The sequence below is a fragment of the Leptonotus elevatus genome, chromosome 2 (genome assembly GCF_054856555.1).
Source record: "Leptonotus elevatus isolate MCC_2025b chromosome 2, RoL_Lele_1.0, whole genome shotgun sequence".
NCBI lineage: Eukaryota > Metazoa > Chordata > Actinopteri > Syngnathiformes > Syngnathidae > Leptonotus > Leptonotus elevatus.
Window position 1 is genome coordinate 39,365,909 of NC_141240.1, and position 15,838 is coordinate 39,381,746.

Consider the following 15,838-nt stretch of genomic DNA (forward strand, 5'->3'; position numbering starts at 1 on the left):
ACAAAAACACAATATTGTTATTTTTTTCCTCCCAATATGAGTTTTTTTTAATCAAATTAAATGTACTTAATAAAAAAAATTTGCAATATCGTGAGTTTTTACACAGTAACGTGAGCTTCTTCTTTTTTTAAATAACCCAACCTCCCCACAATATCGTGATAATTATCGTGTCGTGAGGTTCATCTCGTCGTATTTATTGTATCGGGTTGTTTGGTTATCGTTACATCCCTACTGTTTAGCTTGATATATTTGTTTACAAACTTACCTATGTTCGACTACTGATTACCAGAGAATGGAAAAAGGCAGAATCAACCTTTTTGTTTTTCCTGGTAAAAGGAAAGAGTCTATTCTTTCAATTTGGTATATTTGGTGTATATATAATTACATACATTAACCTATGCTTTAAAGATCTCCACAACTTTCTCCACAACTAAATCATCAGAGAACTTCAGTCAGTTGGCTGCACTGAGAGAAAAGGGGGGTGAATAATTCAGTTACATATTTGTAAAAAGAAAGTGTATTGTATAAATTTTGTTCCAATTCACGATTGTGTCGCACATGGCGTTGATTCTTCACACACAAAAAATAATAATAATCCAAATTGATTTCTTTTTTGGAAACCTAACTTGGCAAAAGGTCAACAAGTTCAATGTTGGGCTAATGTGTTCACAAGGTACTGCGTCTAGCATTGCCACCTGCTCCAACTCATCTCAGAGAGAGAGAGAGAAAAATAATTGTTTTGACTTTCAATTCCCTTCCTCTCCCTGTGTGCCCACCAGGAGAACCAAGCCCACCAGCAGTCCACGGGCAGAGAGGAATCGGGAAATCCTACAAGCTGGGACTGGTCAAGCAGGATGACGGAGGGATGCCAATCGTGGAATATATAGTCAAGTACAAGACAGTGAGTGAAAGCATACGTTGTCCATTGTTTACGCAAATTTTCATCCATTTCACTTCATATAGCATCTGGCGGTTTTTACTGCGTTCCAGGACAAAGAGGATCAATGGATGACCAAGCTGGTTTCCGGCTCCACTGACTTTGCAACTCTGCAGTCGCTGCAATGGAACACGCGATACGAAGTGGAGATTACAGCCCGCAATGTTAAAGGGCTGTCGGAGCCCACCTTCTACCAGTTCTTTATGCCACAGAAACCTGAGATCACAGGTAAAAGCCCCGCTATGTTACGTGTTTTGGCTTGCAGGCGGAAAAGCGTGTGGGTGGCCTTGAGTTTTACAGGGAATTAAACTGGATGTGCGGGAAGATTTCTCCTTTCCAAGTCCTCCAGCTCGTTTGAAGCCACGCGCATACAAATGCGCACATGTATGCAGAAACGCAGACAGATGCTTTGATGTGTGCACCACGTGTGGCGCTTTGAAGTATCTCTCGCTCTCTTACTCCACTGCCAGAAATGTGTATTGTAGAAATAAAAATGTAATTCCGTTATTGCCCCCCCCTGCGAGCGCCACCAACAAAAACCCTCCCAGAGGAGGTTGGCTTTTCCTCCTGGAGTCTATTTGTAATGGTTTGGAATGTATCCAGCCGGTGTTTTTCTGTTCCGGCTAAATGGCCCGCAAAGCATGTGCGCTGCCTCACAAGCAGAACAGAGGACCTGGGGAGCGTTAGGCTTAAGGCGGGTCTTCGATTGACTGTCCTCTCTTGTTAGGTGCATCGTGGGAAAGGGCCCGGGAGCAAAGCAAAGATGAGGCGAGAAAGCTTTCTCCTAATGTGAACATCGGACAAACACTAACTGAAAGTTTGTGCTAAGAAGGCAATAAAGACGCATGTAACAGGGAGGACCACATACTCCGCTGTCTTGTCCGCGATTACTGACGGTCTTTTTTTTTAAAGAGCTCAGTATTGTTCATTCGGAAATGTCATCATCATTGCTCTTTTATTTATTTATTTATTTTTTATTTTTATTTTTTTTTGTGTGTGTGTGTGGGTGAGAATGTGTATGTGCGTGCGTGTGTGCGTGCGTGTATTTGTTAGCTCACCAGAAAACCTATTAGAAAAAAAAACTCATACCGTTCACCTAAACCGAACACCAGGAGACCCGAGGGGACCAAAGAAAACCAAGGAAGGTGAAATCCAGCACCGACCAGACACCCCCCACCAGAACTCCTCCCCAGCCCAAGAAACATCCAGACCCCAACAAATCCAAAAAACATAAAATCAGGGAGGCCTCAAGAGACCACTTTTAGATTACTGACGGTCTTGATACTAATGCGAAGTTGTGAAAAGATTCTTTGGTCAAAGCGCAAAATGTTAAACATTGACTGTCAAAGGTGGGTTGAAAAACTGTGTAAAGATTGAAGAAAGGGAGTTCTTCAGGTACAAACACTTTATGGTGCCAATTAGTGTTAATTTTATCCGCAAATTTTTAAGTTTAGTCTCAGTTTTAGTCCAGTTTGAATACCACTTGTTAGTTTTTATCATAGTTAGTCAACCTCATCCCGTTTTTTATTTAGTCCATTTTTAGTCGACTATAAATGTAGAATTTTAGTCTTTATTTTAGTCCCAGAAAACATAGTTTTATTCGTCTAGTTTTAGTCAACAACAACAAAAATGTCAATGTTTCAGTCTACTTTTAGTCTGGACAATCAACCCATGTGTTTTATGTTTGTTTGTTTTTCGACCATTTCAAAATGTTCTCTCTTTTTGCTGGAAAAACAACTTGACACACAATTACAGTGCATCACAAAGTGGCTACTATGGCTCCACATACTATGAGCTAATAAATAAGCCAGCATTAGTTAGCGGTCGGATGAACATTATTGTTGGAACGTTATAGCCGTTGGGTTAATGTTTCATTATAACTATAATCCATCCATCCATTTTCTGTACCGCTTGTCCTCACAAGGGTCGCGGGGTTGCTGGAGCCTATCCCAGCTGTCTTCGGGCAGTAGGCGGGGTACACCCTGTACTGGTTGCCAGCCAATCGCAGGGCACACAGAGACGAACAACCATACTCACAATCACACCTATGGACAATTTGGAGTGTCCAATTCACCTGCCATGCATGTTTTTGGAATGTGGGAGGAAATCGGAGTACCCGGAGAAAACCCACGCAAGCACGGGGAGAACATGCAAACTCCACCCAGGAAGGCCGAAGCCCGGACTTGATCTCACAACCTTTGCACTGGGAGGCGGACGTGCTAACCAGTCAGCCACCGTGCCGCTATAACTATAATTGTTTTATTTATTTATTTATTTTTAACCTTTCTTTGTGAATCCACCTCCTGACCTCTACCTTGTGAAGCACAGGTGCTGCCGCGATCATGCTAATGATAATGGTGCGTGCAACTCCACGTTTGCGTTTCCGCAGTACCAAACTAATTGCTTGTATATTCTTCTTGAATGTGGTGGCGCAAATCAGGTAGGCCAACTTTAATCCTTTTGATACTCTGGAAATGAAAACTAAAGATAGCATACTGAAGTCACGCTGTCTTGAGTTCTGAGTTGCCGATATGGAAGTTGACAGTGCCCACTAAAGTTGTTCATTCAGGGGCGGTTGCTGTTGATGAACTGAAAGTGCTCATTAAAGATGAAAAAAGGAACCCGTTATTTGGTATTTAATCGCATTTTTGTTCCTTGAGTTGGCTCTCGAGTGCTCTCCAGTTGCATCAGGGCTGGCTGAATCCTGCTTAAATCTGGTCCAAGAGGAGATTGCCCCTCTGTTTAATGATCCTTTTAAAAGCTCTCAGGGCAACTTTGATTTCCGCAGAATGTCCCAACACTTACGCAGCGTCCCCGTTCACATCCTCAAACACTTCTGTTTATCCCTCTGAAGATTAGCATCTGCTGCCTCCCTGATCAATTAATGGCCATTCGCTCGTCATTAATGGACTCGCTTCCTCTCAGACCGTGCGAGCGACCGTCAATCAGCGGCGAGGAATAATGAGTCTGTGTTGTCAGGCTCGGACGGGTATGGATGCGTTTGGATGCCGGGGAATAGACAGACACAGCCAAGGGTGCCATATTTCAGGAAGTAATCAGGAGTCTCAGTCAGTTTGAGGGTTAATAGAGCATGGAAATAAAAATGTATGTGCGTGGTGTCTTAGGAATTAGCGAATGTGTGAAAATTCAACTCACTACCAGTTAGTTAAATCGGGGCTCCTGAGGAGAACGATAAATAAAGAACAGCGTTGGAATGCCCCCGTCCCGCTGGCTTTTGCGTTCGTGCTGCTTGCCACAGTTAAACACGTCAAACAAAAACAGGTAAGAGCAACTTTAACATCAGCCACTTCCCATGTTGCTTAGCAACTATAATTAGAGCGATTGTACATTCAAGTCATTAATAAGAAAATGACCTATACCCAACATGACGATTATTTAGCAGCGAGTAATAATGTTTCTTACATTTGGACACATTTACACAAGATTAAAGCATGCCATAATATAAATACAATATAGCGTTTCAAGCATTTACAATCTAAAAGGAATTCTCTCTCGACCTAAAAGATGTGATTTACATGCAAAGCACATCTTACACCGCCGGCACTTGTTGACCCTGACCCGTGAGTCATGTAGCCAAAAACATCCTCCGACAGGAATGAACTTTACATATAAGCATCGCTGCTCAACACAATTCCAGTTAAAGATGCAGAGGTTCATTATAAACTGCTAAGTTGGGAGGAGATGATTGGGAAACTTGCAGTCCAGCCGCATGCACGATTCGTGAGGTCTGTTTGAACAGGAAGCGCTGCCTCATCTTTACTGCTCCTTCTCTGGTACCAGATGGAGTTTTTCTTCAAAGGACAATTAACAGTTTAATTTGAGCTAACCTCATTTTGCATCCTGAGTGTTTTGTTGAAATACTTTTATGGTTTAATATAAGTGTGTCTTAACAAATTGGAAAATCATGGACAACTTTATTTATTTCAGTTGTTCAATTAAAAAAGTGAAACCCATTTATAAAATATAAAGACTCTATTCACAAAATGAAATATTTCATGAATACATTTACATATTATATTAGAAATACTCCGAATATTTATTAATGGAGCAATTAGGAAGTAATTGGTCAAGTAAAAAAAGTCATTTTTATGTGTTTAAAGAATCTCTATAATGAGTTTTACGTTTTGACACTACTGAAGTAAACGAGCATTTCTATGATCTTCAAATGTATTTAGAGGCACCTGTAGATGTAGTATCATGAACAATTTTGTGTTGTCCAGAGTGTTATATTATGGTCGTCTACAGACATGCGACTTTACTGCCTTCAAATTAGGGGTGTTAGAAAAAATCGATTTGGCAATATATCGCGATATTACAGCGTGCAATTCTCAAATCGATTCGAGATATTGTGATTCAAGGGAGTTCTCCACAATATCAATCTGGGAAAAGGCGGGACATCCTGTACAATACTTCGTGCTGATTGGACGATGCGGCCTTATGCATATTTGGTTTGACCAATCACAGCCACGGATAAAAATGTCGTCTTCGTTCTTGTCGAAGGGGGGGTGGCACAAATATCGTTACCAGCTAGAAATGCACAAATTTCCTCTAAATAATTGTAGCGTCAATTCGTCAATGTTAGCTGGCTTCCTGGTTTCGTCACAGCTGCATATCCCGCCCCAAACACAATGACGCTCTGTGATTGGGTGGTTCGGATTAGTGGAAATCAACGGGCTTGGTACAAGATGTATTCTCCGGAGTTTCTGAACTCACAAATACCGCAAAAATTAATCTTGCAGAGCGAGTTACAATAGTGCCAGCACAAATGGCAACTTTCTATTCTTCTATTTTCTCATTTGTAGTTCCTGACTGTAAAACGTCCACTGTCGTGAGTACCGGTACCTTGAAATATGGCCACACAAACATTAAATATAAAAGCACACAATGACCTTTGCAACACGAGGCACTCAAGCAGCCGCCTACGCCAGGACAGGACCACGCTGAGGAGCAATAAAATATTACTCAACAATCACTCATTTCAAAACCTAGCGGAACCAAAACTAAAGTGGCAACACTTGACTTGTTGCCACATTGCTCACGGTGCTTTTTCCTGTGTGTGTGTGTGTGAGCAGAATCCCTCTTCAGCGGCTTGGGCCTGGGGGCAGTGGTGGGTCTTGGCCTCGGAGCACTTCTCCTGCTGCTTGTTCTGGTCGATGTCAGCTGCTTCTTCCTGCGGCACTGCGGCCTGCTGATGTGCATCACGCGCACGCTGTGCAGGAAAAAGACAGCCACCGGCGGCAAAGGCAAAGAAATGGAGGAGGGCAAGGCCGCCTACCTGTAAGTGCCATTTTGTTCACAAGATGGTGGGGGACAATGTCAACAAGTCATTCATGCTTGCAGAGGGAGCATCTGCTGTGGGTGTCACGGCCTTTGGGTCACAATTACATTTTACTTTTCTTTTTTTTTTTCAAGAAAATACGCACACGTGTTGAGTGATCTGTTTTAAAAAGTTAAACAATCAAACCTTTGTGTGAAACACTCCAAAAAAAATCTGGCTATCTGGTGAAACTTAATTGTTTTTTTTACAAACTTTTTTTTTTTGAATGAGAAAAAAACCCTTCTTTTTGCCATTTAGGTGCACCTACAACAGCCGCCCGACCACCTTTTCAACCACAGTATGTCTCGGATATTGTCTTCTTCACTAACATCTCATCATATTTTGTGTGTGCGTGTCCACTTTGCATGTACTGTACATATTCACATCAGCCATTACCATGCAGTTTTCTGTTTAGCCATTTGACACACCACAATCCATTTATTAAGCATTCCTTATTCAAATACAGTTATAATTGTGCATGTTGACTTTAATGCTGCTTTTTTGCTGTTGTCATCCAGTTGCTCGTCTAATGGGGCAAGAAACTAATTTTGCTACAGTAGCTTTTATGCAGCAAAATTGTCAAAGTTTGACATATTGGACAAGTGGTTCCTTACCTACCTTTAAAATAGCCCTACAGATATGACTACAAACAATTGCATAGATACACAAATTTAGTTCTATTTTGTATTTACTTTAATGATGAAATTTGGTAAAATTTAACACATTCACTGCCAAAGACGGCTATAGACGTCAAAAATACATTTTTACCAGGCTGGCAAAAATGAGAATGAGAATAACCTGTATGGCTCATGAACGAATGAGCGTAGGGTTGTTTTGCTGCTGCCACTGCCTTTTAAGTTTTGTGTTTTTTAAAGAAAATGTGTTTATTGGCGGATAAGGATTTTACCAGACACAGCACAGTTCATTTACTATAAAAACACAACCAATATATAATATATAAATACACTACTCACAAAAAGTTAGTGATATTTGGCTTTCTGGTGAAATTTATGGAAAATGTCCGGTTCACGCTACAGTGATATATCATGAAAGTAGGACATATAAGTAGAAGGATGCACTGGTGATTTCCTCATCTCAAACAATTAAATGAAAGAAAAGTTAACAACAATGGTGGGTACACCTTAACCAAAAATGTCAACGTCTCAATCACTCGTCATGTGCCCTTGAGCATCAATTAGAGCTTGACAACGGCGTCTCATGCTGTTCACAAGTCGACTCACTGTCTGCTGAGGCATGGCATCCCACTCTTCTTGAAGGGCAGCCCTCGGGTCATTGAGGTCTCCAGCCTCTACACGGCAACTCATCTGATCCGGTTTTCAATAGGATTCGGGTCTGGAGAAAAAGTGCAGGCCATTCCATTTGAGGTACACCAAGTCTCCAACAGCCGTTCCCTGATGATGCCACCTCCGTGAGCTGGAGCATTGTCGTCCATGAAGAGGAAATTAAGCCCGCGTTGTTCATGTTGGGGCACAATCACTGGATTAATGAAGTTATTCAAGGAGTGTGGGCTTGTCACTGTACCATTCACAAAGTGTAGGGCAGTTATATACCGACTAAACGCACCTGCCCACAGTGTTAAAGTTTAAGTACCACTGATTTTTGCACCCACCTAAGTGGGGTGAAATTCATTGTCCGCATTTGAACCCATCCCCTGAGGGAGCGGTGAGCAGCAGCAGGAACTGCGCTCGGGAATCATTTGGTGATCTAAACCCCAATTCCAACCCTTAATGCTGAGCGCCAATTAGGGAGGCGATGGGTCTCATTTTTATAGACTTTGGTATGACCCGGCCGGGGACTGAACCCACGACCTCCCAGTCTCAGGGCGGGCACACTACCACTAAGCCACACAGAGCTGCTACTTCTATTTCGACACGTCTCAAAAACCACCTCATGAGAGCGTAAAAACTTAAAAACTGGGGGCCAATGGAAACGCACTTACTGATGCAAACAGCTGTGAATAATCTCACCTCCCTTAAACGTGCCTGGAGTTGAGTGGCATTCATCATCCGGTTTCTCAGGGCATTGTTCACAATGTAGCGGTCGTCAGCATGGGATGTGGCCAACGGACATCCATTTCTACTTCTTTCTGTGACTCTTCCAGTCTCTTGTTATCTCTGTTGCAACCTGCTGATGTCCTGTTTGAATCATCACAATGGCAGGGTACTGTTGATCCATTGTTAGGTGTCGTCTTGGTCTTATGATGTCAAACTGTGAACAGCATGACGAGGACAACTGTTTAAACACCAGCTCTAGATGAACCAGGATATGTGTTGGTCGATTGAAGGATCAAACACCTGTTGTGAATTTTTCCGATAAACTCCTCGTTAGAAGAACGGCGACATGTCATGAACATAACGATTTCCAGCCAGTTGTAATTCCGAGGTCCGTTTTACGTTCCAGAAAGCTTGCTTTGGATCAATAAAGACTCGGTAGCGATGCCTTAGGAAGCTAACGGCAGCAGTCATCATGAAACGCGAGAAACCTTTACCCGCCCCTGCTGCAATATGATTGGCTGTCCCGTCGCTAGAAGGATATGACGCGGGCCGTAACTATGTATGCATATATATATAATACAAATTCAACAAAGTCCTTAAAAAACAGCAACATTAAAACATCAAAGTAAAAGAGTCAAAGAAACTCCAGTTAACGACACACTCACCACTACATATATGCTAACAAGAGTATTTCACAAAGACTAAAAGAAAGCAGGGAATTAAATCATGAAAAGAGAAAAAGACAGAAAACAACATCCAACCAAAACCAAATAAACAAAAATACAGATCATGACAAAAATCACGTCGCTTTAGGCTTAATAAAAGCATACCAAGTGAAAAGGTGCCATAAGTAACCTTAATACGTAGTTCTGTCCCTTTGTATTAGCGCGCAGCATACAACAACTTGATTGAGAGATGTCAATGTTGAATGTGGACACGGCACAAACGAAAGAGGCATACCAGAGGTTCCACAGCCAGCCCAATCTGGGTTTGCATGAGCTAATGAAACATGAAATTGCTTCCACTACGTGGCAAAGTTAACATCCTGCAATCAAGCGCAGAGGAACTCCCCTCGGCCGGCTAGCAATTGTGCTTACTAGGCTTTTTTTTTTCTGCACTCCTATAATGTCACTTTTGTGTTTCGTGTCACATATTTAGTGTGAATATATTTCGAGAATGACAACGTATAACACTAACCATTTTGTTCGATATGATCTAATAAGAGCCAATACTGATGTAATGTATTAAAAAAAAATTGCTGGTCATAATGTAAACTGGTGTAGCGCTCTACTGCACCATACTGAAAGTTGTGCCTAATAATTTGACCCACTGACAGGTTTCACAGCTAGCCATTTTGGGGCCACAAGGCAAACCCAGTCATGAGGCTCTCCACGTGTGACAAAAGTTCAATTTTCACTTCTACACAAGATCTTTTGAAATCTGTTTAAATTATATGACAGATTAAGTTACTTGTTTTCTAACTGTTTTTATATATGTTCCCCTCTCCAGTGAATTAATATTATTCATCACCAAAGACTTTGAATATTAATTCCTATCATGATATTTGAGAAGGTTGTCTTATTTCCTGAGCAAGATAAAGTCCTCAGCGTCTCGCTGACACTGTTAGCACTTCTCTATATAATAGCGTCTTGCACACCATTTGCCAAGACTTCTCTCTTCTGGCTCTATCCCAATCCTGATAGCTGGCAGTGTTGTAGAGCTCGGGTGACCACAGATTGCGGTGATAATGTTTTCCTCCTGTTGTAAATTCTTCATTACTGCTATGTTATGCGAGCATTAGTTTGGTGCTCAGTTTGTTTGTTTGTTTTTTTTGTTATTTTATTATTTTATTTTTTTGTCAACAGGCACGTTGTTAGACAGCTAAGTCGGTGCATCATTTTAAGTCAGGCAGCTTATTGCTATAACTAAGGATCCTAAAATGGGAAGTATTGTGTCCGCGGCTACGCTCTTTGACTTGATTGCGCATGTGGATGATGTAATCCAACGAAATTTACAGTCGGTCCTAAAATAGCAGCTGAAATTTCGCGATGACGGAAGCCCAGTTAAAATAACACTTGCTGCTCATTTCCAACTTGTATTGTATATACGGTGTGCCAGCAGCTGGTGGTTGGCCCGGGATACGCGGACGGTTTAGGGATGCACTGAAATGAAAATTTTGGGCCGAAACCGAAAATGAGAAATGCTTGGCCGAAAACCGAAACACCGGGGGAAAAAAAAGAAGTCATTTTTTAAAATGATCATTGCATTTATTATAATTAATTACAATTATATTATTATTATAAAATATTTAGGCCTGCTTAGCACGGGCATTTTAACAAAGCACAATATGCATTGAAATGCATCCACACCACAGGCATCAGAGACATGTTGGCGAATGGTACATTAAACACCAAACACGGGGTGCGCAACTGAGCATTTTCTGGCCGTGCAATGGGCTCTTTGCACAAATCCACGACTTCCTGAACTCAATACCACTCCTTCATTTCCTGTCTTTCATGATTTGACAAACTGATTAATCCAGGTGTGCCTGACCTCAGTAACCACGACGACAATGGCCAGACACACCTGGATTAATCAATTTGTCCAATCATGTAAAAAAGGAAATGAAGGAGTGGTACTGAGAAATTTTCGGTGGCCGAATATTCGGTGCATCCCTAATTGCATTCGGTTTTTATTTACAATTTGTATAGTGTCCCAATGTTTTGGGAATTGGGTTTGTATATATATATATATATATATATATATATATTAGAGCTCAAATGAATCACATCTTAGAATTTAGATTCATCACGATTTATCACTTATTCAAAAGCATTTTTATCGACATTTTCTGCCCGCCAAATTTAAAGAGCACCTGTTGTGTGTTAATTCTTTTGATATTTATTGTTTATGACGACGTCTTCAACATTTTTTAATCCGAGCGTTCAGGTGGGAGAGTCACAAAACTGACGAAGGAGCCAAACCTTATGGCCCGCCAATATGATATTCGCTTTTATTTCTATTTTGAAGCGACGATTGAAAGATTCTGTCTGTCCGACAATTGTCATGCGCTTCCATCACTGCTGCCTTTTCTTAAACAAGCTCCCTCGGGCTGTTTGTGCATCTCGTGGACATCCTCCCTTGCCTGCTCAAATCATTTCCGTCCTCCCATCACATTGTTCTCTGAGGTATATGCTCCCTGACCCTCTCACATGCACACTGTGCTCTCAAATTGCAGGAAACTGCCACTGAAGGAAGAAAATGGCAAAGAGTCTCTCAAGCCGGATACGATTGAAATCAAACTGCAGGGAAACCGCAGCATCCACACCAAGCCGGAAGACAGCAAAGCATAAAAGGGGGGCACCCCTTTCGCACCCACAGGAATATTCGGATCACCAGACCAAAAACCTATACAGCAGGAACATAGTGGAGAGAAATGTGTGAGAGGCATGTGTAAATAGAAATACTAGATTGGCGCGTGGGTGCTGACATGACATCAGTGAAAAATGATTGTAAATTTCTTGTTTTGTTGTGTTCGGTTATGATTCACGTGATGCTTTTTTAAGGGTCTCCAACCCTCCCGTCCAGTTTCATATCAAAACAATTCACAGCTCAGTCATAGCCAACTGCCATCACACTTGTGGGCGATTCTAGCAACCCGAGCTCACAATACTAACATAAGCATCCTGGTATGCCGATGATGTCAACCTCTTTGTTTTGCCGGGCCGGGCAAGCTTATCAGCTTCAGTAAGGAAAATTAAACCTATTTTCTTCAGAACAGTCCGCAAAAGGTTTAAAGCATCGTTTCATAGCATCGTTTCGTTCTGTGTTGCCAGAGGGGGGGAAAAAACAAGCATCAAAATGACATAAAAAAAAAGGACCAAAAAAATATTGTTATGGCAAGTAGCATATGTGGGTTCATTGTTTTAAAAAAAGTATTTTATAAAATATTAACAATGAGTATTGCTGCCACTTTTGCCATCGCTCCCCTCCTGTGAGCTTGAACTGTGAATGTTTTGATCAATCAAAGCAGTTTGGTTGGAAGAGCTGAAAAGCAGGGAATCGAGACATAAGTCAACATTTACTTTGATGTCTTTTGCGCTCGGTGCCTCTGATGTCTCCGACAAGTCTTTTTCCTTTGTTGGTCTGCTCGCTGACATTGTCACGTGTTGTACATAGGTGAGAAAAAAATATTTTGCAGAGCTTTTATGTAAATACACCATAAAGGATGTGACTTTTTTCAAAAGGATGTTTCTTCTTTTGCCATGTTGTATTTGGTCCAAAGCTTCGTGCTAGTGTAACGGATTGTGTAATCAAATCTGCAGCCTAAAGTGATTTTATCTCAATTGGAGAAGTAATTATACTCAACAAAAATACAAACGCAACACTTTTGTTTTTGCTCCCATAAAAAAAAAAAAAGAAAGAAAAAAAAAGGATTAACTCAAAGATGTAAAACTTCCCCATCTCACGGGTGTGCCATATCCAAGATGCTGATTAGACACCATGATTAGTGTACAGGTGTGCCTTAGACTGCCCACAATAAAAGGCCACTCTGAAAGGTGCAGTTTTGTTTTATTGGAGGTAGTCTGGGGACCCAAAAAAACAGTCCGTACTGAGTACGGTTCTGGATGTGGAAGAAGTTTTAGATCTTTGAGTTCATCTCGTAAAAAATGGGAGCAAAAACAAAAGTGCTGCGTTTATATTTTTGTTGAGTATACATCGGTTCCCTCCTGTAGTATCAGTACACACTTCTGGATCACACCTACTGCATTGAGAGTTGAATGTTTTTGCACTGCCATGAACTGCGGAAAATGTAGTAAACACTGAATAGAACATCAGCACAACTGCAGGCTGATGGGGGGGGGGGGCGACTACAGAGTTGCTGACATACACAATGTGTCAGAAAAGGTCCTGGACTGGTGTCACAAAAGATAGATTTCAAATCCAAACTACAAGTTTCCACCTTGGAAGTAGTCCCCGCGGACTCTTAACGGAACTCCCAAGCCTTCATGCACTCCTGCAAAGATTCTCCGGGATGCTCATCATTGCCGTCATCACGGCCATTTTGATGTTGTCCATGTGAAAGAGGAAGGGGGGGGGGGGGGGTCATGGGTTGTTATGAAGGTTGCTTCAGCACGGCAATGTTCTCCTCTGCCAGGAACTGTCAGATGCTCATTGTGAGGCAGCCACGAGTTGTCCTGCCACAACTCTCACCTTGCAAAAAAAAAACGCAACAGGATCTCTTTGTAGACGTCCTGGTTGATTGTGTGGCCTATAATAGCTAAGTTTAGATGGGGCCATGAATTCCAATTAGGATGAATCTGAATGACTAATCACAATGACAATGCTCCAAATAAACACAACAGTCGGAATGAAAAGGCCGAATCTAAATGGAATTTAATTCAGATGGTTTTAAGGGTGGTATATTTCTTTTGCCAATCCAGACAAGCGTCGTGCGTTGTCTTGACGTAAATGCATCATGACGTCGTCATTTGCGCGCATTAAAATACAGCCGTAGCTCGTCTGCGAAGGGAGAACTTGTTTTAAAGTATTTGATCGAGATGTCGCTTTAATAAAAGTGTAAAAACTATCACATTTAGTGTGCTAAATACATCAATGAACTCCGTCTTGATAAATCACATGATGCTTACATTGATCTTTGCGTTTACCACAGCTGATCTGATAAACGTAGTTCAGCATGTCATCTAAGGACGTACCAATAACTGCAATATCGTGATATCGCAATATTAAATTTGCCACAATATCGTCTGCGTCATGTCACGATACTAAGCGGCACAGCTGTTAAAAAGGTGAAGTTATATTCCATTTGTGCAGTTCTACTACCCTCTGGTGGTTAGTTTATTAGTGCAGTTTAATTTTAATTAGGAATGTTTTGGCCACTGCGACGGTTATCTCTCATTTAAATCAGTCTTACCAGCAAATATTTTTCAACATCTCTGTCCCAAAAAAAGAAAAAAAACATTACTACATTACAAACACAACATTGTGAACTACATCGACCATGATACTCACCAATAGGAGCGCATGACAATGACTGGGAAATAGCCTTCTATTTCTCAGTCACTGCTGTTATTATGTACAAAAACACAATATTGTGCTTCACCCCCCCCCCCCTCCCCCAATACGAGCTTTTATTTTTTTTATTTTTTTATACAGTATCGTTTTTATACAGTATTGTGAGGGTTTTTTTTATAGCGCGTGAGGTTCATATCGTGATATTTATCAGAATGGATCACGTCACATTTATTAACCACAGATCTTCATTCAGAATGATTTAAATCGGAATGACAAAAAAAGCCTCATGTAAACCTGGCTAATGAAGGAGAACGTTTGGGTTTGGGATTTATCTTTTGTGACGCCAGTCCTAGAACTTTTCCGACACACCACATGGAGGTCAGTGTATTTATCATCCAGTGTGTTTTGTAAGAGAGCAAGCAGATGAATAATGCACTCGGTTGCATGGGTATCTTTTGCATCTGCATGTCCTTTGTCCAATAAGAACACCCCCGATTTAAAAAATCAAATTCAAGTTCATCTTTGGTAACTCTGGTTTGACATTTTCAATATTGATTTGATGCAGTGTGAGGCCATCCTGACCTCCCATGAATGTGACTGGCTGATTATGCACTTGTGAACAGTGATTCACTTTCCCAGGCTGTAGCGCTAAAGTGACTGCTAGCGCAACCTCGTCACCATTCGCCGCCTCTCAGACAGCTTTTTTTTTAACGCCCGAACGTGGTTTCTCGCACCTATCCCATGCGCCCGAATCTTAAGTCCCGCCATGTCGTGGTTCCACTGCCTATCACGCTGACTGTAAACGCGAGTGCCTATGTGGCGTTAGGATTTATACATGTTCTTTTGTATTTGACGTCCAATCTTACTCTTCATTCCACCTGTGAGCAGTCCTCCATGTCCTCTTCTCTCAGGGGGGTCAAATGGGTGCGTGTGATCTCAGTGTACAGTGCGTGTCCTCTTCGTTCGCCAATCTTTTGCACCCGTTTGGACCTTCCCTGCTGAGTGTGCTTTGTGCAGGAAGTGGGAATATTGATGTCTCTCTGTATGTACTGTGCAACACTTGTGACTCCTGTCATTTGCCGCTGTAAATAAACATGTCATAGTAGAAGAGACCGTGTTTTGAGATGTCAATCTTTCTATGGGGTGTTAAAATGGCGTCGAGATGGATGCCGGCACAGTAACACACACACGGTCCTTGTAGTTATTCTTGTCTTTGTGATGACCACATTTTCACGACCATAAGGCGCGCCGTATTAAAAGGCGCAGTCTCAGTTACGGGTTCTATTTCTGCATTTAACACATACATAAGGCGCACCGTGTTGGTGGGCGCAAGCGTGGTAAAATATACGCTATAGCTTAAAACAGGGGTGCTCAAGTTCGGTCCTCGAGAGCCCCTATCCAGCCTGTTTTTCATGTTTCCCTCCTGCAGCACAGCTGAATATAATGATCAGCTAATCAGCAAGCTTTGCAGAAGCCTGATAACGATCCTGATCATGAATCAGGTGTGTTAGT

General features: G+C 41.7%; 1 protein-coding gene across 2 annotated transcripts in view; it reads left to right on the plus strand.

The window, feature by feature from the left end:
- The window catches only part of ncam2a (neural cell adhesion molecule 2a), a 220,031-nt gene extending 204,595 nt beyond the window's left edge, over positions 1 to 15,436 (plus strand). Inside the window, exons 14-18 of one of the 2 annotated variants that reach the window (XM_086068564.1) lie at positions 780 to 901; positions 991 to 1,165; positions 6,031 to 6,235; positions 6,534 to 6,573; positions 11,529 to 15,436. In XM_086068564.1, coding sequence (XP_085924690.1) covers positions 780 to 901; positions 991 to 1,165; positions 6,031 to 6,235; positions 6,534 to 6,573; positions 11,529 to 11,585 — 599 coding nt within the window. In that variant the 3' untranslated portion in view covers positions 11,586 to 15,436. The remainder of the gene's footprint in view (positions 1 to 779; positions 902 to 990; positions 1,166 to 6,030; positions 6,236 to 6,533; positions 6,574 to 11,528) is intronic. The other variant, XM_086068565.1, reaches the window with a different exon arrangement.
- The last annotated feature ends 402 nt before the right edge of the window (positions 15,437 to 15,838 follow it).